General features: G+C 42.5%; 1 protein-coding gene across 1 annotated transcript in view; it reads right to left on the reverse strand.

The window, feature by feature from the left end:
* zhx2a (zinc fingers and homeoboxes 2a) overlaps positions 1–22,628 on the reverse strand; it is a 36,775-nt gene extending 14,147 nt beyond the window's left edge. Inside the window, exons 1-3 of the mRNA XM_049583512.1 lie at positions 22,173–22,628; positions 409–942; positions 1–97 (exon numbers count right to left, since the gene is read on the reverse strand). The exon at positions 1–97 is cut by the window's left edge and continues 617 nt beyond it. Of these exons, the coding sequence (XP_049439469.1) occupies positions 1–97; positions 409–507 (196 nt within the window). The 5' untranslated portion in view covers positions 508–942; positions 22,173–22,628. The remainder of the gene's footprint in view (positions 98–408; positions 943–22,172) is intronic.
* Positions 22,629–23,523: the final 895 nt, after the last annotated feature.

The following is a 23,523-nucleotide window of genomic DNA, read 5'->3' on the forward strand; positions in this document are numbered from 1 at the left end:
AGGCCTTGCCCATCAGGTCCAACTCCACAGAGGGCTCTGCCTCTGTTGACAGATCTGTTTCCATAGGTCCCTCCTCTGTGTAATTCTCTGTTGTTCTCTAGAAGATGGCAGTTTTCAGAAATAAAAAGACACTTTACAAGAAATGGCATTTTTTAATACTGTATATTCCCTGTACAAAAATACACATTAATATATCAAATGTGTGTTTGCATTATCTCATAGATTTATGAATTAAATTTTTCTGAAATCTACACATCCACTGAAATACACAGAAACACAAGAAAATGTATCCTAGAGAAGAAAAAGATTAGGATGATTACAAGGAAGTATGAACCCTTATTTAATTAGCCCATCCTATTTAAGAAAAGCCAGCTGCTTCTGGTATACTAAGGCATACTGAGAGTATACCTCCATGTCATGTGACTCCTCTTCATCATCATCCAGCTCCACCATGGTCTGCTCTGGCCGGATCATTAAAGGAGTGGAGGCCTTCCGTCGACTGGACATGATGATGGATCCTGGGTTTGTCTAGGTGGACAGCTGCCCTCACTTGGTGCCTTTGCTGGGCCAGTGATGATATCAAGGAGGCCGAGGTGCCCAGGATGCAGGACTACTGTCACAGAGTGGTGGGTGGATAAACAATCTCAGGTGGCGAAGAATAGCCAGGGGGCCTGGCTTATACTAGAAGCCTGATACAGGCCCAGGCTCTCTTTTCGGAGAGGTAGCGAGCACAGGACAGTTTCTGGGATGGAAGTGAGCAGCTAAGGAGTCTGAAGAACAGTGGTCCCCTGGGGGAAGATTAGTGGCTGGAGCGAGAGGAGAGCAGAGGAAGGTGAAGGTCTGGTAAAGATAGGACTGTTGTAGCGTAGAGTAGGCCAGGCTCGCTGACAGTGTCAGCTCCAGTGCTGGCAGACCTCCTGGAACTGCATGACAGGATGCTACCTGGATAAAAGAAAGACAAGACAGAACACAGATTACTATGACAACTAGACCAACATTTTTATTTGGGCCTTCTTTTGTTTACAAAGCCTTATTTTACCTTCATGTCCTCTACTTCTGCTAGCTATTGCCTCATTTCCTCTGCATAGTTTGGCTCTACACCACTCAGCTCAACTCATTTTTGGTACCATGTCCTTTACACTATTTTTTTCCACTGGGGAGAGAACCCCCTCAGTGTAGGTGGCATTTTCCGCTCATCATCATAACAACGACACTTGAAACTGCCACAGCATCATTTTCAATGCGACACCCACTGAATCCTTTCATCAGCAACCAAACAGAGGGACGTCTGCACTTTGTCAATTGTACAGCGTAGTGTACAGCTTTATTTTTTAAAAATCTGGTTCGAGTGAATAAAAAAAAAAAACTGCTGTCACTGTAGAGTGCCCCAAGAATGAGTCCCAAAAACCCAGATATGAGTTAGCTTTTTGCACTCTTGGTTTCCTCATCTTGAAGTCAGTGGGATTTTTGAATGAGCTTTTGGGTTAGGTCCCAGAAATAATGCCTGTGGTTAACACAAGCTTAAGAGACTTTCATGTTTTGTTCTATTACAAACGAGGAAGCGCGCACATCCAAAAATAAGGATTGGGTGCTGGACAAAAAAGTCGAAACGTGTAGGATAAAGGAAAAGAAGTCCGCACACCAAAAAAGCTCCAATGCAAATAAAATTGAATTAAATCACTTCATGGATGGGTGACGTTTCGGGCATAAGGTCTGAGGAAGGGCCTTGTGCCCAAAACGTCACCCATACATAAAGTGATTTAATTCAATTTTATTTGCATTGGAGCTTTTTTGGTGTGCGGACTTTTCCTTTATCTTGCATGTTTTGTTCTATAACATAAAATATGTCAGTAAATGCTGTGAACTTTGAAGCTTTTATGTGTCAAAAAAAAGGCAGTTGCTATCAAGTGGCCAAATGACACTACAGAACGTCATCACAGCAAACATGACTTTACACCCTCATTGTGGCAGGGATGTTAAGTTATGTGACCATGCTATAGTTTGTTTATAGCATAATGTTAGATTTTTAATTCTGCTGATTGCATTTAGGCTTCAAAAATCATGAAAGTGGTTTTCATTTGTTAAGATTATCTTGATGAATGAAACAAAATGACAGTATCATGTCTGCTTACCACAGAGCTTATTTTCTGCAATAATCCAAAATCGATAGGAAAAATCCCATTGGCTTTTTGACGAGGGAACCAGGGTGACACTAACTTTCACCTCAGCCCGCAGACAAAGGTCATCACTAGAGACCTCTATGGACCATAGCTTGGCCATTTAAAAATAGCGGGTTTGTGCAGGATGTCTGTGTCACACTTGTGGCAGCAATCAAGGACCTGCAGTATTTTAACTCCACCTTCTACTATCAACTCAGCTCACTTGGAACCTCGATTGAGGTGGTACCAAAAAAAACACAAAGCACCAGTTACTATCCACAACTTCTGCTAACTGAAAACCAAAAAAAGAGCTAATCACACTGAGTAAAGCCGTGCCATACCATGCAGCAGAGATGCAGCATATGTCTTCAGTGCAATTAGGAAGCAAAAATGTCAAGGACATTGGTGAGGTATTATAGATTTCATCTGGACTGACATGAACAATCAATACAAGTTTCAGAAATTAAGATGGAGCAAATATCACTTTCACCGCATATATCAACTTTATGAGAATGAATCTGTTGTAAAAACGTTTGAGACAACTGAGTTATTGGCTTATACATAAGGGAGAGTGAACAAAAATTAAATATGGGAGAGGAAACACCTCAGATAACCTTTTGTGCCTCTGAGTAAGCGTTGCATTAGGCAACAAACAGGCTGGTTTGAGCGTGTCAAGAAAGGCAACATGCTGCGTTATTTAAGCTCAGCGGTGTCCCGTGTGGATCTGCAGCAAGCCACAACCCAAAAATGGTAGAGGAGTCAAAACAGTCAGCCGGCTGGCAAGAATGGCTCATAGTGAAGACGGTCAAAGGAAGCTGACAAACAAACAGATGGACTACAGGTTGTTGATCACCTCACCAGTACAACACTGGTGCTGCAAAGAAAAGAGAAGCCAACGCCTTTTACAACAAACTAATTGCAGTGGGCTGAGGAGCAATCATTGGACACTGGAGGTCTGAAGAAGCACTACCTCACTTAATGAGTATTTGTTGTTTCATGCTGATGGAGGGAGTGGTGTGTTGAGAAATCCAGACACATACAACCCCACAACTTTACGCAAAGTGTTGTTATCTCAGACTATATGACACATTTTCAAATGAATCATGAAACCTTGAGGAGGAAGTGGCAGACGTGTTGGAGAAGAGACAATGCATAAGCTACTGTTAATGCAATGTAGAGCTGAAATGCTTGGTTGATATATATATATATTTTTTAAAGCCAACAACTTTGATATCTGCATAACTCACATTTTAAGCAAAAATGCCAGGAATACTCTGGTCCCTGCTTCTCAAATGTGAATATTTGAATGTTTCTTGGTGTTCTATAACAGTAAACTGAGTATCTTTGGGTTTTGGACTGTTGGCTGGACAAATTAAGCAGTGTGAATATATCAGCTCGTGTTCTCCTCAGATTAACTGTCAAAATAATCACCAGGCTAATCGATAATGGAAGCCCTAGGATACCGGCTCTTGTATTTTCTGTGTTGTGTGATTTCTGCTACATTTACATTTTCTGCAAAACTGCCAACACTGGAAAATGTTCTGGAGTGCCACCTTGAGAATGTCTATTAATGTCTTGTTTTTTTTCCCTCTCATGTGGTGATGAAAAAACAACTGCATATGTCTATGATAAATTGGGGTTAACTATTCACTGATTAGTAAGCAAGTTGCTGAAATAAATATTGGCACAGTTTTTCTGATACATTAAAACAAGCAGTTGTATAATCATGGCAACAACATGAGCAATAATCTTTGAGACCATGAACCGACCATGAACTTTGGCTGCGTCAAACACATACCTGCTTTAATTACAGTTACTTGGCAAAGACTAGAAGAGTTTAGGTGGTGACGCAGACTGAAAAACGAAAACATAATACCTTCATGGACCAGCTTGGGCAAGTTTGACAAAAAGGATTTTCTAGTGTCTATTTATGTAGAGTAAAAACATTTATCATCACACTTTGATAGCAGTGGTTTGATAGTGTAGCTGGTATGCAAATATATGCAGCTGACAGGTCTACAGCTGTCAGTGAGACAAGTTGTCCTGAGAAATATTGAGTAATCATAAATCAGATTGTGCCGCAGAGTGTGAACACAGTGAGAAAGCAGAGACAAAGCAGCTTCAGATACATATCTTAAAAAGCCGACAGCAGCTTTTATTTGGGTTCTGTTGAGATGACACCTCTGCGAAGGAGAGGCAGTTAAGAGAAGCTGAGGGAGAGTGAGCAGAGGAAACTTTCCTAGGGTAATATTGTAATGAGCAGAGAGAGAGGAGCTTATCTGGCTGGAAAAGTCTATTGATATTCTGGAGGCCTCATGCAGAAGCTTCATATTCACATGAGTAAAAATCAAATGAGTCGATGCAGCAGTGGTGCTCCTCTATCAAGATGTAATGAGGCTCCATAAAACCAAGTCAGCACACAGCACAAGGGAAAGTCCTCCCCCAAATTAAAATCTCCTGTATGCAACACTACCTAAACATATGACGTTTATGGGTAAATATTGACAGAAGAAATAGGTTTAACCCCACCCTGTGATCATACTTAAACCTGTACAGTTGCACTGCAAAAGGGTGGGGTAACAGTAAATATGAAAAAAGTAAGACTTTAGGGCAGGGATACTCAACTTGTGTTGCCTGGGGGCCACTTTTGCAGAATGACAGAGGGTCAGGGGCCAGTTAATACACAAACATTAATAAAATCTGTTTATATAATAAATGAATTGCCTGTTCTAGCCTTTTGACGTTTGCTTTCCTCACTCATCTTTGCTAAGAGGCAAATTCAGTTGCATGAGGACATTCAGGGCTCAGCCCAGACCTCCGCTATAGGGGGGATCCTTCCCTGGCACTTTTTTTTTTGATAGATGAACTCTATTTAGATGCTTTTTATGCACTCTAGCAGCTTATTTACATTCAAAGTACGGGAAAAAATTCCCAGCGTGAATCAATTTATTGACATTGTGAATTAGAAAATGGTCAGCAGACGTCGTTAGCAAGTTGAGTATCACTGCTTTAGGGTCTTCTGCCAGCTCAGCAGGTTCCAACTGTACTTTGTAGTCCCGCCAAAGTGTCACATGCTTAATTTGGGCCTCTTCACCAGCTGCGCATTAATCACACTGCACTGTACCCTTCAAGGCTCGAAGGCTGTCGTTTTGCCAGTCGACTCATTGTCCCGAGATATCTCAACTCCTCATACAACCCACTGAGGCATCATTAGAATGCAGACTCATTGCCATGGTGTCGCTATAGCAACCGTGGACGTAGAGCTGTAGTCAAGTAGCTGCTACATCCGTGTCACTGACAGACACTGTATGTTCGGGGATGACCAGAACACCTGTGTTTGGTGTTTTTAGAGACAGAAAAAAAAAAAATACTCAGGGAAACAGAAATCTAGCAGAAATAGCTGACAGGCATGAGAATGAAAATGATGATGCTGTGGTGCATTTGTGAGGTTTCTACAGCTTCACTCAAGTCGATGGGGGAGGTCAAGGAACAGTCAGACGGAGAAAAATAATAGCAGCTAGTCATGAACAGCACATAGACACTTTAAGTCCAGTGGCAGAAAAGGTTACAGGTGTCCTGATTATCCTGCCAACCCTGTTTTCGGAACATGCATGTTATAAACACCGCAGTGTACATACTCAGTCCTCCACTTACTCTATCCCTCAAAGTCCGGCCAAAACCCAGCAATGTAGCCAACATCTGGTGAGGGGGAGCTCGAGATGCATCTGTCAGCTGCATCTGAAGTGCCACTTTATCCGACCTGCTGAACTTCTACTGCCTCGCTGCTGACACAGCGTCAACACTTTACATGTGTGCTGATGGGTGACAGCACAGTGGCTGGATGAGGATCTGACTGTGAGCACAACGGAAGAGAGAAAGCTGGTAGCCGGACTGTTTTTACCTCCTACTGGTGTGTTGAACCCACACAAACGCAGGGAGAGAGGATGAGCAGTTCCATTTATGCAACGTCTATATTAGTAAGCAGGAAACAACTGCTCTATAGCTTAACAATGTCACTGTTGTCAACTCATAAATGCTGCCTGGGGCTTCTCAAAAATGTGCTACAAGTGACTGTCTGACATCAGACGCCAGTTTGCATATTAAATAAGTGCCTATTGAGTCATTTACAGAAATTCACAACATGACAAATTTTGAGCAGAAGCTGCCTCAGAAAAAAAGGGAACATTATCTTACACAATATACACACACGGGCAGCTCCGCCGTTTGAGATGTTGCGGTCAAATTTAACTTGTGTGAGCTGACTGTCTCAAACAAAGAGGAAAGCCTGTGTAAAGAGTGCTGAACACTGACGATACACTGGCACCAGAATCCTCTTTCTCTGTTTGCTCTATCAGGAGAGCGGCAGCAGGCCAGGGGCCGCTCTACTGCTGCCTTCACTGACTACTTGGGAGCACTGAATGCTATCGTGGAAAAGATAATTGGTACAGTGTGATTAGTAAGCAGGGCAATGTAGAAGTCTATTTGACACTCATTAACTTTATCAAAATAACTTGTATAATACTTTCATAATAACGTTACTAATGGGCTCCAGTCTAGAAAATAATCACTCGTCGTCCCTGAGAGACGAATTTTATTTTCTGAGCTGTTTGTCTGACTGTAAACATCTCAGCTGTGGAGCTGAAAGAAATGTGCTAACACTAATGTTTCAGTCAGCCATCTGAGCCTTTCACATAATTATTTTCACTTTATATCCAGTACAAAAAAATAATTGCACTCAGACTCGGCTACTTTCATAACCCAGGTCAGACAGTCAGTCTCCCACCTTTTCGTTAGTGTGTCTAACCTAGTCAGCCAGTTAGCGTCTGTGTGCAGAGCGAGCTCCATGCTGAAGCCACAAACTCCCTACTGTCTGGATGCTCATTAAACTTGTATGAATACCCAGCCTGGCAGCCCCTTGCCTGCCCGTCTCTCTGTTCTTGCCAGTTGTCTGGCTGTCTGTCTGACTGGTGCATTATATTAGTCGAGCCATCTCTCTGAAGGAGTTACCTTTAATGCTGCCAGGCAGCAGATACATTTATCAGCCCTGGCAGTAATCAGTTTAGGCTACACACTGGCATACATACTGGAGAGAAACACGGGGGAAATCAATACAAATCCTCCGTACCACTGAGCCTGTCTAATGTATGAAGACAGACAGATGATCTAATACAACAGAAATATAGTGGTGCAATAGGAAGGATATCTATCCAAACACCAGTGAGAAGAAAATGACACTGAACAGATGAGTCACAGCAGCACCCTCCACTCAGCTCCTATTTCTGTGCCTCATTGATGTAATCTCAAAGTGTAGTAGGGGGAAAAATATAACTCAGGCTGTGCTTCCAAAAACTGGAATTTTGGAAAGGCATTGTGGCCTTCTGTTGTAGATATCCACTGTTAGAACACATCGATCTGAACCAGATGGCCCTGTGCCAACCTGTCCCTGAATAAACTGGTCATGACTAAAGTTTGTAATGATGTTATTATTGGGAAAGCACTTCTCTTATGGATCACTATGGTAACTGCAGTTCAGATGTTAAGGTAAAAGGTTGCAGCTCTATTTTCAGTGATGTGAAAGGGAAGCAAATATGAGCAGTGTTTCACTCAGAGCTGGGTAATATATAACAATATTTTAAAGGGCTGTTGAATTTTTTTTTTTTTTTAAACATGGCCAATTGTTGAATTTCCATAGTTAATTGCGAAAAATCACATTTTTTATTGCATGTTTTAAATACCATTATTCCACATTTCAATAGAGTTTTGAAGTCCATATTAACATGGCAAAGCAATTCATACTAGAGCATCCTGATTGGGAAACAAATGAATTTACTTAATGATCTTCACTTTTAGAATTGCAAAGCAGCACTCTGAGATAATGTTCATTACGCACTGATGTCCAATGATCGCCGATTAATGTGACAGCATTTGCACTTTTCAGGAGTTCCAGTTTAGTTGCCTTCTCTGATCCATACAGATACTGTATGCCTGACACTATTATTCCCCGCGGCGGTAAGGCATATGATTGGTCACAACATGGCAAAGTGAGGACGTCCCGTACACCAGAGTCTTTCATGATGTTGCCTTGTCTGCACACAGTTGCCACCCACTTAGCAAGCACTGTAGTTAACTTCTTTGATTTAGCTACTTCTACTGAGCTGAATGTTGCACTTTTGTTGAACGATTTTGTTGTTGATCTGTGTTTTATGGCTGTTTGGAGAAGTTTGCCTTCAGGGCTTGAAGCCAGATTTATGAAAAAGATGATGGTTTGAGTTCAAATGAAAAGATTTCTTACAGTAAGGACTTTATGACAGAATGCCCTGAAGGTTAACTTATTCCGTTTGCAGTTTTATGTGTGTTAGTGGAGTCAGTTTAAAGTGAACTTTACTGTACTTATCATTTATGTGTTGTTTGTGAGTTTTATGGCCAAAAGTAAAAAAGAAAGGGGTGGCAGCTTGTTCTGTAACAGACTCTGTTAAATGGGCATTTAGTATCGCCTAATATCAATTGCAGACCCCTGAATTGTATCAAATCGAAATCGAATGGCAACTTTGTAATGAATCTTTGTAATACCATATTTTTGTCCAAAGAATCAATATATAATATCGTGTTGTGATGAAACTGGTGATTTACACTCCTACACAGTCACAAACTTTGGGCTGAACACAGAAGTCAGCGCAGGCCCTCACATGGACGGATGACGACACTGACATCACATGGACTGCAGAGAGACCTCATGGGGCCTTGTGGACACATGTAAACTATGAATTGTCCTTTAGTCATTATATCCATGTTACTGATGATTATCAAAAATCTCATTGTGTATTTTGTAAAAGCACCAATAGTCTAACCTAGTCTAAATAGTCTACAATATCGTTGCAATATTGATATTGAGGTATTAAGTCAAAAATATTGTGATTTGATTTTCTCCATATTGCTCAGCCCTACTTTCACTTACAACTGTACAGGCCTGACAGGCTGCTAGGCCAATGGTAACCCCTGCCAGGCCAAAAAAACTCCTTCTTACTGGGGCAGCAGTAGCTCAGTAGGGCAACTGTAGCTCAGTCCATAGGGACTTGGGGTGGGAACCGGAGGGTTGCCTGTTAAAGTCCCCATCCGGACCGAAATATGGAGTGTGGACTGGTAGCTGGAGAGGTGCCAGTTCACCTCCTGGGCACTGCCAAGGTGCCCTTGAGCAATCCCCCAATTGCTCGTCATGGGCAGTCCCATTCTGACATCTCTCCACTTAGTGCATGTATAGGTCCTGTTTGTGCATGTGTGTGTTCAGACCTGTGTGTAATTGACAACAGAGTGAAAGAAGTGAATTTCCCCTCAAGGATTAATAAAGTATATAAAATTAAATTAAAAACAAACAAAAAAAACTCATGCCACATATCCATTCCTGTGTTTGTCTTGTATTAAAGGGAAATTTCGGTTTATTTCAGCCCATCTCCTATCGTCCTAAATTTGTTTCAAGTCACTAGTGACATAGAAATAATAGTTAGCATGTTAGCCATTAGCCTAGATACAGCCGTAGCATCAGACCTGTTAAAACGTAATTGAACGGGCATCCTTTCAAGTGCAAAGTTAGTCCACTAAACAAGCTTTTTCTCCACAAAGACCGCCTCATATCGTTAGGATACATGTCAGAGAACATATAGAAAACGACATGTAAACGTGTTGTCTTACCTTACCGGTGTGCTGCCATGTTTGTTGTTTACCATTTAGCTAAGGCTGCAACCGGTCCCATTCCTTGCAACAGAGGTATTCCTCTTCTGTGGGCATTGGGGTACAGCATTCACAGGTAATGTTACACCACCAATCTCCAGAGCTAAATCCTTCCAGCAGCCATTCCTCCTCTGTCATCCTCTACCTGTTGTGCCTCTCTCTCTCTCTCTCTCTCTCTCTCCTCCGTTTTTCAATTTCACGAGCTCTTCGTCAGTGTTTTCTGGCTCAAATAAATAAGGGCGGCCATAAAACTCTGCAAAATCAAATTCCTCCTCCACAAAGTCTGGCAAAAAGTCAGCCATTATTCTATAAATCTTTCATAAAATAAATGAATGAACCTTTCAGGCTACTGTCCGGTTCTGCCTTGCAGCTGCTGCGGCTTGTTCTCGCGAGATTTCAGGCACGGTATGAGATCGCTGCTTGTTCGCGCTATATTTTGGCCGCGCTTTGGGAAGCAGAGGTAAATGGTAAACACACGGTAAGGTAAGACAACAACTCTGAAGACCACCTAAATGTGGAATGTTAGTATATAAGCTTTCCACATCGAGAGTCGATGGCCGCCCATTTATTTGAGCCAGAATACACTGACGAAGAGCTTCATGAAACTGATGAACGGAGGAGGAGAGAGAGAGAGAGAGAGAGAGAGAGAGAGAGGCACAACAGGTAACGTTAGAGGACGACAGAGGAGGAGTGGCTGCTGGAAGGCTTTAGCTCTGGAGATTGGTGGTGTAACATTACCTGTGAATGCTGTACCCCAATGCCCACAGAAGAGGAATACCTCTGTTGCAAGGAATGGGACCGGTTGCAGCCTTAGCTAAATGGTAAACAACAAACATGGCAGCACACCGGTAAGGTAAGACAACACGTTTACATGTCGTTTTCTATATGTTCTCTGACATGTATCCTAATGATATGAGGCGGTCTTTGTGGAGAAAAAGCTTGTTTAGTGGACTAACTTTGCACTTGAAAGGATGCCCGTTCAATTACGTTTTAACGGGTTTGACGCTACGGCTGTATCTAGGCTAATGGCTAACATGCTAACTATTATTTCTATGTCACTAGTGACTTGAAACAAATTTAGGACAATAGGAGACGGGTTGAAATAAACCGAAATTTCCCTTTAATTCTACAGTGTCACACCACCTTGAGTCCATGAGCAAGGCAAGTGTCCGTGGTTAATTCACAGGTCTGTATGGTTATAACAGCAGGACAGTCAAGTGTCTTTTATCTTAACTGCCGAAGTCAGTTTAACAGGTGAAGTGAAGATAATGTTGTCAGTGTCGGTAACAAACAGGCTCTGTGGTGAACACACTAACATGAAAGAGTTTGTGTTACAGTGTTTTTTCCTGCTGAACCGGACCAGAGAATATTCAGTTAAAAATGATGCTGTTTTGCCCTCATTGTTGTCTGTAAAATTTGCTGGAAGTGATGTGATGTAGCCCTCGTATGGAGTTAGCACTGTGCCAGACATTGTTAAAAAAAATAGCCTTGTAAATGCTAGAAAATGGCTGGAGATGACCCTGGGGTGCCCCAATAAGGGGCCCCTTAACAAGATTTAAATTTCTGTGTTATTACAACAAAACTGGCTACTCTACCAATTTATTTCTCCCAACAGTGTGTTGGTTTATGCAACATCATGGTGAACTCATATCCAAATATGTTTTAATTTTACAGTAAATTGACTTTGCTCTTAAGGGGGGCGTTTTGCCCCATCTTACCCTAACTTAGCCTTGTGTGCTCTGATTAATTGTGCATGCAGTTAACACAGTGGTCATCATTTTGTTTTAATAAAATGTTCTTCACCACTCCAACACAAACCAACTTTAAAAGAGACATATAAAAATGTTGCGCTATGGATCCAACTGATGTTGATGTGAAAAACATTCATGTGGATTTCAGAAACTGATGAATACTTAAAGAAACTCTTTAGTGTTAAATCTGAGAGCTGAATTTGGTGTGGCAGTAGAAAGAATGTTTAGACTAGCCCTGCTTCATGAAAAAATGTCATTCAACAAGTGCACACTGCTGATACAACACAAAGCAAATACAAAATGATATAATGCAGCCAGACTGATCAGGTGCACTTGAGTCTCTTGCAAGGCTATGCACTGCCTGAAATACACACGCAGCCAATTGAGTGCCAGAGTTCTCAGGCATGCAGTCAACACAAACACAAAGGCATATGGATGGTAACCTTTGCAGCTCTCGCACTTGAAGCCATGCATGAAGTACAAACCAGCTGTAACACCAAGGCTCTTTAATAACAAGCACAACAAGACAAGAAAGCAGCACAGAAAACACTGACTGCAACAGTGACTTGACTTTTCTGTTCCATTACCTTAAACTTTGTAGCTTTATCACACACCTAACTTCACAAGTAACAAACCCATATTACACAGAGGGCATGCACACACTGCTTTTTGGGCATTGCTGTATGGGGTGTGTTTCTCTCTCCCTCTCGCTCTCTGATTCGAGTGTGTTTTCCCTCCTGACTGCTTAGTCCACAAGTCAGCCACTGCAGTGAGGAGGACAGTGTGTGTGTGTGTGTGTGTGTGTGTGTGTCTGAATTGTGTGGGTGATGAGAAGCACCACCACCACTTCCACCACCACCATTAATACAACGTGTCCCAGCAGGGGTGGGAGAGGCAGAATTTCGGACCGTCGCAGAATTGATTTAAATCTCATCACGCGGCTCCTCTAGAGCAAAGCAGTGCTGCACTGTGTTTGAGTGCTTGGTATGTTCTGCATAGCAACAGAGCAGCACTACTTTTGCTGGGCTAGGATAAAGACTAAACGTGGATAAATGATGGTAATTTCTGTTTTGTCATTGGACCCCATCTTATAATGGATTTCTGAGGCCAATGCTGATAATGAGTGGTAAAGAAAAAAAGATAATGGAATATAGGATGGTTTTCATTATTTTTCCATTCATACATAACATGAACAAAACTTAAAGTACAGAAGTGTATTTCCGAAAACTACTCCATTAAATATAGGTAATTAAAGGGATAGTTCTGATTTTTTGAACTAGGGTTGTATGACATCCGTATCCACAGTCAGTGTATCATATACAATAGATGTCAGTCAGCATGCCCCTAGTTCGTTCGGAGAAGCAGGCAGGAGTACTACCACGAAGGTAAGCAATGTACTGCTGTGGAGGAGTAAGCAGCAAAACATATTTTAGCCACCTAAAAAATTCCAACCCAAACAAAAAAAACAGCATCAGTTCAAGAAAACACTATATTCAGAATATTTTCAGGGCTTTACCTTACTGTCAGACAGTGATTTATGAAGGGAAACTGAGGCTGGTACATATCTTCAAATCTAGACTCCATTGAGAAAAACAGTAATTTAACACCACTGAACACACAGGAGTTGCTGCCTCTTTAAGTTAGTTTGTTATGTCATTGTTTGACTATGACGTTTAAAAGCGTTAGTTTGGATTCACCAAAGTCCCACAACAACACAAACAAAGTGATTGAGGCAGCGACACACCAGCAGCTCCTGTATTCACTGTTCAGCAAGGTAAAATCACTGTTTTTGTCAAAGGAGTCCAGTGGCTTTGATGCAAGCGTAGATGGGAGACTGAAGCTCCTCCCTATATTGGAAAGAGCCATCTGTGGCAAGGAATGTAGCATAAACTTAAACTGTTATTGATTATTTAGTCAGAACTTTTCAAGGTGGCTAAAATACGTTCTGCTACTGACCCTGTCCACAGCAATACATTGCTTAGTTTCTACGACAGTACTCCTGCCTGCTTCTCGAAACTGGGAACGTTCTGACCACCATCTACTGTAGGTAGTACACTAACTATGGATAAATACCTTATACAATGAATCCTACTTTATAAAATCTGAACTATCCTTTTAAGGATCTGTGACCAAGATATGTACTGAGCAGGACTTTTTTTTTTTTACCGTTGAGAAACTAATGGCAGCAGTGATTCTAAATTTAAAACTTCAGTAACTGCAACTCCTGGTTAATTTTTGGCTGACATATATACGCTAGTATGAGAGTGACAAAGCGGATTTCACTACTACATGCTCTTTCAATTCTAACTAGATTTGGTCCCATCAGCATTTTTTCCTGTAGATTGTGTATATTGCACACTTTGACTTTCTTACATCAGCACTTTTTCCTCTTCAGTATTATATCTCATCTACTTAAAGATGCAGGGGCTACTTTTGCAATATCACACACACACATCAGTTTTTGTGACCAGCCGCCACACTTTCTCTTTGAAGTACCAGAAAGCCAGACTGGTCATCATCACTGCTGTGACCTTATTTAATCTACAACCACCGTAAGAAACACAGTGACCTATATACAGCATGATGGAGATACTGTCCAGCAGACTGAAGTGCACAGGATCAAAAATCCAGTCTTCCGTTTATTCTGGTCCACGTAACATTGAACACAGACACTAGTCTCACATTGGCAGACCTGTCTCCTCACTGAACACACACAGGAGCACCGTCACACACACAAAGGGCAAGCTATAAAAATATCCAAGTGTCACCCACTCTGCTGCTGATGGTTGTGTTACTATGGTAACACTGTAACCAACAGAAAGCGTGCGTGAGTGTGTGCTGGTATCCAGAAGCAGAAACCCAGCAGAGGTCAATCAGTGTCACCACAGCAGCGATGTTGAAAATCCAGCTCAACTTCACTTTTTCTGCATGGTGGTAAGGTTTACACCATGTAGTCTGTACACGACAACAAGTAGTTTACGTTATTAGTATGTCAGAACGATCTTGTGGAAGCCAGTGCACACGTAAAACATCAGGAAGTACATCATCATCTGAATGGATTTCAAAATCTAACTCAGACAAAAGACTCGGAATAAGCAATGTAACTACGTTTTTAGCAAACATGAGAGTCAAATTATGGCTCAGATTTTGCTGCCTGCTGAACATCAGGAACTGATATGTATCCAACACACACGCTGTCACGGAACATGTAAGGCTCTCTCAATTCAGTTTGTTGCTGCAACCCCATATAAACTCACAAAGTGACCCCAATGACGAAGGCCAAGCATCAGCGAGCATTCACTTGATCCTACGGCTGCGAGTGGAAATGAAAAGCAGATGGGGTGCAGGGCAGAGTTTCATTACAGCAAACAGAATAATACATGGGTTAACCATCCCTCTCAAACAGTTTTATTTAGCTTCCATGATAATGGGCCCCCTTGACTTGATTTTACTGTCCTTTTTGTGCTCCCCCTGTCCAGCTCTATGCTCCTCTCTTTCACTCTCCCTAATGGCCTTATGCACAGACAGCTAGTCACACTGATAACACCACATTACTCTCCCACGGAAACCTTGTTCTCCACAATGTCAACTTTTAAGTGCTTAAACCACTGCTAAAAATGCTACTGAATTTGTTTTTAATTTTTTTGTTTGGGCAGGGTTTAGTTACAGTGAATGCACTAGCACACACATAGAGTAGGGCAAGGGTCAACTTGCACCCAACCAGCAGCCTCCAAATTAGGTCAACAATGACAAGGGACGTAGGAGGGGATCTAGATAACTTCGCCCCGATGGTAAATACAGTGTAATCACCGCAAATGCAACATGATGTAATGTATAGGTTAATTATGAATATTAACGTACACAATGCATCCTTTGCCTGTGTGCGCACGCACGAGAGGGGGAATATTTCTGTCTCGAGTCCAAATGTGGAAGCCTGGAGACTTTGGAGTCCTTTGTTTTGTTTATAAGCGTCTCAGCAAGCATTTAGTGCTCCTGTGCTGCCAGATTTCCAACCTGTCAATCTCTGCCTTCCCTGCAGTGGGTGTGGCTTGGGAATTGTCTCCAGCCTCTCCTCATTGGGCTCACGCTGGCAGGAGGGGTGTGCCTGTGCTCTGCCAGCGGCTGACGTGGTGCAGTGCAGAAGGCCTTTTAGTAAGCTCTCCCTTTCTCCTCTCCCCCCACTCTGTCTCTTTTTTTCCAAACTTGAATTTTGGAGGACACAGTGGGATGGGAGACGGGGAGCTACTCCACAGTCCACACACATGCTCACACGGGCATGAACGACATACACGACATACAGACACCAACTGTGTGCAAGGGTGTGAACTTTTTTGACAGTTGCATGGGGTGTTGGTTAGGTTCAGAATTTAATTTTTGAGGGTTTAATTTGTCAACCACAGTCAGATGCATTTTCGAGTTTTAAAAGACTGCAGTGGCAAAGACTGCTGGGTGATATATACACAGGGAAATTTAATACAGGCTTACACGTGTAGAAGCACACCGCTGTACAAACTGCTTTGCACCCACAGACTTAAATAATAATCAATGCAGCAATGAAGCAGGTCTTTAATAAAACACACCGCTTATGAAATGACCGACTGCGGATACTAATGGTGGGGTCCGGTGTACCTGCTCTTTCTCCCACACACACATTTATCTTGCAGTCTCTCACTGCTAGACTGTCTCTTATTTCTCATTCACACCGCTTCGACATCCTGTCTCTCGTGTCGTCTTTCTTTTCTTTGTCACTCTGGCTCTCGGTGTCGCCAGTTTTCTTTGCGACACCTCTAGTTCGGTTGGATTTCGGACCACAGGTGTAACTTAAATTCTTTATATTCTACTGCAGTTGTCTGTTAAGAATTGCATGGGCACAGATGGGCAACGTTGTCTCCAGCAGAGCACCAGAGCAGGGGACTGCCTTAGTGGACACACAAAACCATCATACGTAGGAGCATTGTGACCTTTTGTGTGCTTTACTTAGAAATGTTGCTGCTTTGGTTTCTGCTAATGCTGCGGCTGAATATTTCCAGGAATCCAGCTATGACATGAGCTAGCAAATCAAAGCCTTTTACACCAGAAACTGACAAGACACCAACACGGAAAATTGCTTTTACAGGTCAGGTCTTTAGTCTCAACCGGCTTCTCACTTCTGTCTTCCTCCCTTGTCACCCTCATGCGGTGTCACTCAATTGTCTCTTCCTCTGTATCACTCTGTCTCTCTCAGACATCACACACAGTCTCTCATACAGTGTTGATTTCACGCTCCCTCTCCTCCTGTCCCCACGTAACCCCTCAGCTCTGCCTCTCTAATTGTCTCCTTCCCTCCATCACGCTCCCGCTCAGCCCCACCTACAGGTGATGAGCTCATCTCTGTGGTTGCCTTAGTCACCTAACAACACGTCTGAGGAGCCGGCGGAGGCACAGCGGAGAGAGGACCTGAGCCGAAAACACTGGAACAAAAGCACAGCGTAGATGTTGGTGATGTCATCACAGAGCCAAGCTGAGCACGACAGGCCGTGATGACAACAACCCTCCGTCCTCCAACCCGTGATGACTCACTCCAGTGTTCCACCAAGAGAATGGACGGCTATTATATGGCTCGGAATTAGACATGGAAGTGTGATGTGCGGGCAGGAAATGCTGGATGTTCCTGATGAATGTGAAAAACAAAAACGTGTTGAAACCCACCGTAGGTCAGCTGGCACTAAAAATAACAGCCGCACATCATGTAAGAAAGAGGTCTGATCTAAAGACAAACACAAAAATACAGGACCAGTACATGTAGTCTCACATGCAGCATATGGTACTTTGGTCGGCAAAGCCTAAACAAGTAGTGAAAGAACAAAACAGGAAATATAGTTCACTGTAATATACTCCTATAAAATCAACCACAAACCCATTATCAGCAGCCAGTTTGAGCAAGGGTGTGCCATTTAAACTATGATCCCTTTAAAACATAAAATGTCCTGTTGTTAAAACCTCTTTGTGCCAAACTGTCCCTATATAAATCAATGGCAGGATCAATGTCATTAGCATGCCTTAGATTCTTTAGATTTAACAACCTGTAACACTTATTTTGTGAGTTATGAAAACTATAAAATGTACTACTGGCTGCTACTATCAATTTCCAGGGAAAGCTGCATTGTAAACATGTACACCTGCACTTGTTTTTAGCTGCTACAAACAATGGTTAGAATAGCGTTAGCAGCATGTCATTATCGAGCTAGTTGTTGGTCAGTGCTCTACTGCTAATGCTAGCTGATGAAAGACAATAATTGGAATCCTTCAGCTGTAAATCACATTAACGTTTCAATCACTTTAATGTAGGGATGTGCATGATTAGTAGACTAGTTGACTAGACGTTGCTCCCCTTGGTTGTTGGCACCAAAAATACTAGTCAGTACAACTTATGATTAAAATGATTATTATTTTATGCGACTGCATTCACCAAATGAAAATGTGGTTGTAATAATCAGGCACATTTCCAAAAGGATTTACTGCCCTGGTTATTCAAAGATGTGATTTACGATTTTAAATGGCTCTAAAAATATATGCAATATTTCTTTGGAAAATGTTTAACTGAATAGATTACTTTTACACTAGTCGACTAGTCTAATTTTAAACTTCTGTTTAAATGTCAGTGAAATTAGTCGTTAGGAACATCCCTACTTTGATTGAGATCTTTGGACATTTAGTACGGAGCAGCAGCTTGTCCTGTCAGTCTTTGAAACTGTAACATAAGATAACGTAACATTAGCTCAGCAGCTAATGGCAAGACTGACGGCTGTCAACAGGATCAATTTAGATGATATCTAATATCTTCAGCTTTAACTGTCAAATGCGACTTACCAGCAGTTTGTCATTATCACTATAATTGGTAAAGTACACAGCTATCATCACTTAGGCTATATATGACACTTTGCATGAATAATTAGAATAATCAAAGTAATTTTACTACACTACAGCAAATTATTTGATTTCTAGACACATATTGACTTTGAAGTTGACTGCAAGTAAAGGACAGCAGTATTTAAACAGAGCTACCTGCCCCCTTTAATTTATCAAAAACAAACATACTTTCTCATTGTTTTGCTGTCAGTCTCCTGCTCCAGGTTAGTTCCCGTTAGCAGTGAGACAATGCGTCAGACAATTTCAATTGCTGCCATGATTGACACATGCAACATCTGGAGGCAAGACGACCGCCAACAATCAGATCTCACACGTCATTTATACAAATGATATTTGACTGTGGTGCACTCTCTTCGCTGTCAGACCACACCAATGGTTTCTATTTAAATGAATGTAACAGACTGAGTCTTGTTCATTTTCCACCATCTGACTACAGTAAACGAATAAACGCCTCTAGGAACAAACGGAGCAGATCACCTCACAGCTGGATGTTTTGGCTGTGACATTCTAAGAGGTCACAGTACACTGAGAAACACTGCATGGTTGAGCAAGACTGGAAAAAGAGGCGATTCAGTGCGAGTAGATTTATTTTTTATGCCGTTTCACTTGAAATATAATAGCTGCCAAACTCCTTACTGTAAACAAACTAAATGATTTTAGGCTGCTCAGAAAATCCCTCCTGACTAAAACGCTCTCTGTCTCTCTTTACTGCTGTCACAGCGTAGTGATGATGGGACAATCACTGAGGTTATGGACAACAAGGTAGTGACATCTGTGCATTTCTCTAATCCCCTGTGCAATACTGAGAATAACAATTTCCTCCCAAAAATATTTAACAACAGCCTTAATCTTGCACCTTCAAAAAACAATTCAGTGATGTCCTTTATGCCCAACACTGGACAAAAACAGGGATTTTTAATTGTCAGCCTTTATATTCACCACTTCATTCTAGTACACTGATTTGATAACAGTCAATTTGTCTGGGCAAGCAAGAAAATCATTCATAATTCACCTTAAAGGCCTAGTTTTGGCTGAATTCCCCACGTTGTTCTGCAAAAAAAAGCTTGGCTACACAATACGCTGAGCAACTGTGTGTAATTTAAAATGTGTCGGTTCACTTTTATCAACAGAAACCCTTTGATTTTTCAGCCACCAATAAAAACGAGCCAGTTGTCATTGTGAATTATATAACATTATCTGTGATTTGGCAGATCACACGTGGAAACCATGTGAAGAACAAACATGAGCCACATTACTACTCACATGGAAAGAGCAAGAGTGCATGGCTTAGTGAGCGAAGCCAAGTTTATACCCAGAGGAATTGCTGGTAACGGGTATGACGGGGGGGCTAACTGCGCTGTGATCAAAACCACTTACATCTTTTACGGATTGAGCTCTGTTGGGCTGCTGATCAAGGAATGTTTAGAAATACAACATAGTAGGTCATCCCAGTATGAGGGGAATGTCATCTAATGAACAAGATGTTTCATCAGACTCGCAGTAAGAATGCGAGTGCAGACTGGGTGACAGCTTTACTCTGAAAAGCAGCATCCATAACAGACACTAAATGCTTTTCAATTAATTGGGCCACCTGTAGGGACTGAGTGTGTTGACCTGTCAGAGGTCTGAGACTGTATACTTGTCAACAGGTGCACTGAATTATAGCATTGTGAATCTGTGTCAGGGACTGTTGATCACAGCAGGCAATATGTAAGATATGAAATGCTATTTCAACCAAACCTACATGCTGTCAGAGTCAATATTTGATTGTAAATGGAAAAGGGAGCCAGAGCGTCTCTGTTCCTGGAACTGTCTTTTTACTTGCTCATCAATTTCATTTTTATCGTCATCATCCCCAATACTTATGGACTAAAATAAACCCATATTATGTACAGGCAGAATACAGAAAAAAACACAATTACTGGCCCATAAATGCTAGACGTATGGTAGTTTGTAGAGATACAACTTTTCCTCTTGCACCACCTCATTTTAGGGCATGTACCAATACGTCTTTTATCTAAAATCTTAGCTTAATAAAGCTTGCTGAAGGGAACTGTAATGTAGTGTGAGAACAGGGATTGCGGTGTCACCAAGAACTGTGTCGGCAGCCTTCTGTGAGTAAACGAATGTAACAAATAGAGGAAACTGAATTAATTTCAAAACAATATTGGCAAATACACTGTATTAAATGCGGATGAGTCAAGTCATGGCCGATATCCAAGACGCATAATATGGGCAGTGTCCGTACAATGCCAGTCTTGAATATTGTCTCTTGGTAGTGTTGAGTACTGCTGCCCAAATTCTGTCATATCTCCAAAAAGCGAAAAGACAAATTATGTAGGGCTTGAACAGAGTTCACTTATGTCTTACATGCAACTCATTACTTTTTGGGGAGTTGGTGAGTTTACAGTGACTTTGAAGAAACTTTGTGGCGTTGTCTCCCAGTAATAAACCTATAGGACATGAAATGAAAATTACTGTTATGCTGGAATAAACTAGAAAAGTATGCACTGCCCTTTAAGAGCAAGCAGAATTTCCCCATTTGACCTATGGCACTTACAGCTCCACTGTACACGTGTTTATAATCATGGCATATGCTGTGATCCTCAATCTGTCTCTGCTCATATTTCTCCTCAGTCACTAATGCTGTCTCATGCAGTGCAGGACAATATGAAGGATACAGCACTATAAAATAAATCAAACTGCAGCTATGCCTAGACAGGGTTTAACTGGGTGCATTGAGGACACATTTTCCTCTGGTTGAAGCAGAGTGTGTTGACTCCAGAGGAGTGCGGCATACACACTGCCTACAGTCCGGGGCGCTGGGTTCATTACCAAAGTTGATATTGTGAATATAAAGAACCACGCCTGACTTTTCACAGCAGTTGCAGGCCCACTGCACTGGCAGGATATAAGTCAGCCCCTATGCTACAGCACTGTGTCTGTGTGTCTGCATGCAGTGTGAGAGCCGTGGTCTCGGAGGGGAGGAGGCATCACCAGGGGGACGTTACGCCTACATCACAAGAGTCGCACAAATCAAAGTCTATAAACAACGTCGGACTCCAAAAGTTGCAGTGAAACCTCAGCACGGCTGAATGCGAGGGGCTCCACCGGCGGCGGTGCGCAGTTTCGCGGCCGTTTCCACCGGCCAGCCCGAGATGTGACAGTGGGGCGCAGAAAAACACTCTCCCCAAATGTTCCCCCTCTCGCCATCGACGTAACAACATGTCGGCAAAGGACGGCCATGTTTTGCTGGTTATGTCGACACGGGGAGGAGGAAAAGTAGACACGATGTTTCTCCTCTCTGCCTTCACCTACCGCGGTCACAACGTATCAAAGTGAAACTTAAACACGGGGGAGAAAACGTCCAATTAAGAACTTGTCGGACACATTGTCTCAGCACGCAGGTGTAAACGGCAGGGGCAGGCAAAGTTCATGCGGCTAGACAAGTTAAAATATTTATACAGAGGCGTGTGGGTGTTTGGGAGCCACGCAAAGGCAGCACAAGCCAAGAGACAGGCACAAAAAACAACTACATGCAGTTTTAACTTGAGGGACTTTTGAGGAGGGGGGAGCCGTGTGGCGAGAGCCGTGAGAAAAACAGAGGAAGAGTTTATCCATTTCTTACCTGCCCACCGTTTTGGCGCGATGCTCAGGTAGTGCGGTACAATCCAAAAGCGACTGCTGAACACACAAACGAGCCAAATGTGTTTTGAACACTCTCACGGCGGTCCAATAACCCGAGCAGACAACAGGCGACAGGAAAGAAAAAATTGGCGATCACAAGGAGGATCTACGCCAAAAGCCACATGATCGCCGACGTCAGAGTACGTATTTGCATGCCGTACCGGAGCGCCGGTGTCCGTCCATAGCGGGTCCATAGTGTTATTGCCGTGAAAAGTTCAGAAAGAGACTGAGGAAAGTGAGACAAGTGTGTGTCCAGACGGCGGGAGGAGTGCTGGTGTCTCCATGAAGCATGCCTGCTGGTGTAAAAATGAATGAACTGCGCCTTGTTGCCGTCAACTTGTCCCCGTGCTGATGCCTGCCTGCCTCTCCGCTCCGACCTAATTGAATATTACAGTATAAAAGAGGGGGCGTTTGTTACCCCAAAAGTCCCACCCTCCCTCCGTCACCCCGCCCACCCCTCTTCCTCTCCCCCCGTTTCTCTCTGAATGCATGTGCATGTGATGTGAGGTGAGGAGTTGCTGCAGTGCTTTCTCAAGTGGAAGCTGCTCTGTTCTGCAGTGATGAAACTGCACACATCCCCGCCTTTCATCACATACACACACACACACACGCGCAAAACACACTCACATCTGGATCCACAAAGGTTAGTCTGGGGTCAGCTGATACTCACAGTTTGTGTTGGTGAGACAAACTGCCCTGAAATGACACAGACGGCTCAGTGAGCTCACACGCAACAGTGACCTCCACTGGCTCCTCCTCAGAACTGATCCTGACCTTGGCTCATGCGTGCAGCACATTGTTCATGTAGCAGTGGTGGAGTCATGTACAACATTTGGACTGCAGAATGAAAAATATTATATTATCACAGAGTAAGTGTTATTTTAATAAAGCGGGAAGTGTGTTTTCTCAGCGAGGCCAGAGTGCCGGTTCAGTTACAGCATTATTATTTTGCTCAGGGACACTCAAGTAGGATGGAGGTTTGCTGACATGAGGCCTGAACTTGGGCTGAAGTCTCTGGTTGACACAGTCTTTCTTTAGCCTTGCGGGCAGGGACACTCAACTTGTTATGCCCGGGGGCTACTTTCACTTCATGATAGGATGCCAGGGGCTAGTTATTAAACAAACACTAATAATATTTCTTCAGATAAAATGAATAAACATTAAAATTCCTATGATTCATCTTTCTTTGAAACACTGTATTTTCAAATTAAATGATATATTAACTTAACTAATTAGCCAGCCTCTGTCGGGGGGGCTCAGGAGATTCTCCCTGCCACTTTGTTTTGATGAAC

This window comes from Epinephelus fuscoguttatus, linkage group LG8 (assembly GCF_011397635.1).
Source record: "Epinephelus fuscoguttatus linkage group LG8, E.fuscoguttatus.final_Chr_v1".
Classification (NCBI taxonomy): Eukaryota; Metazoa; Chordata; class Actinopteri; order Perciformes; family Serranidae; genus Epinephelus; species Epinephelus fuscoguttatus.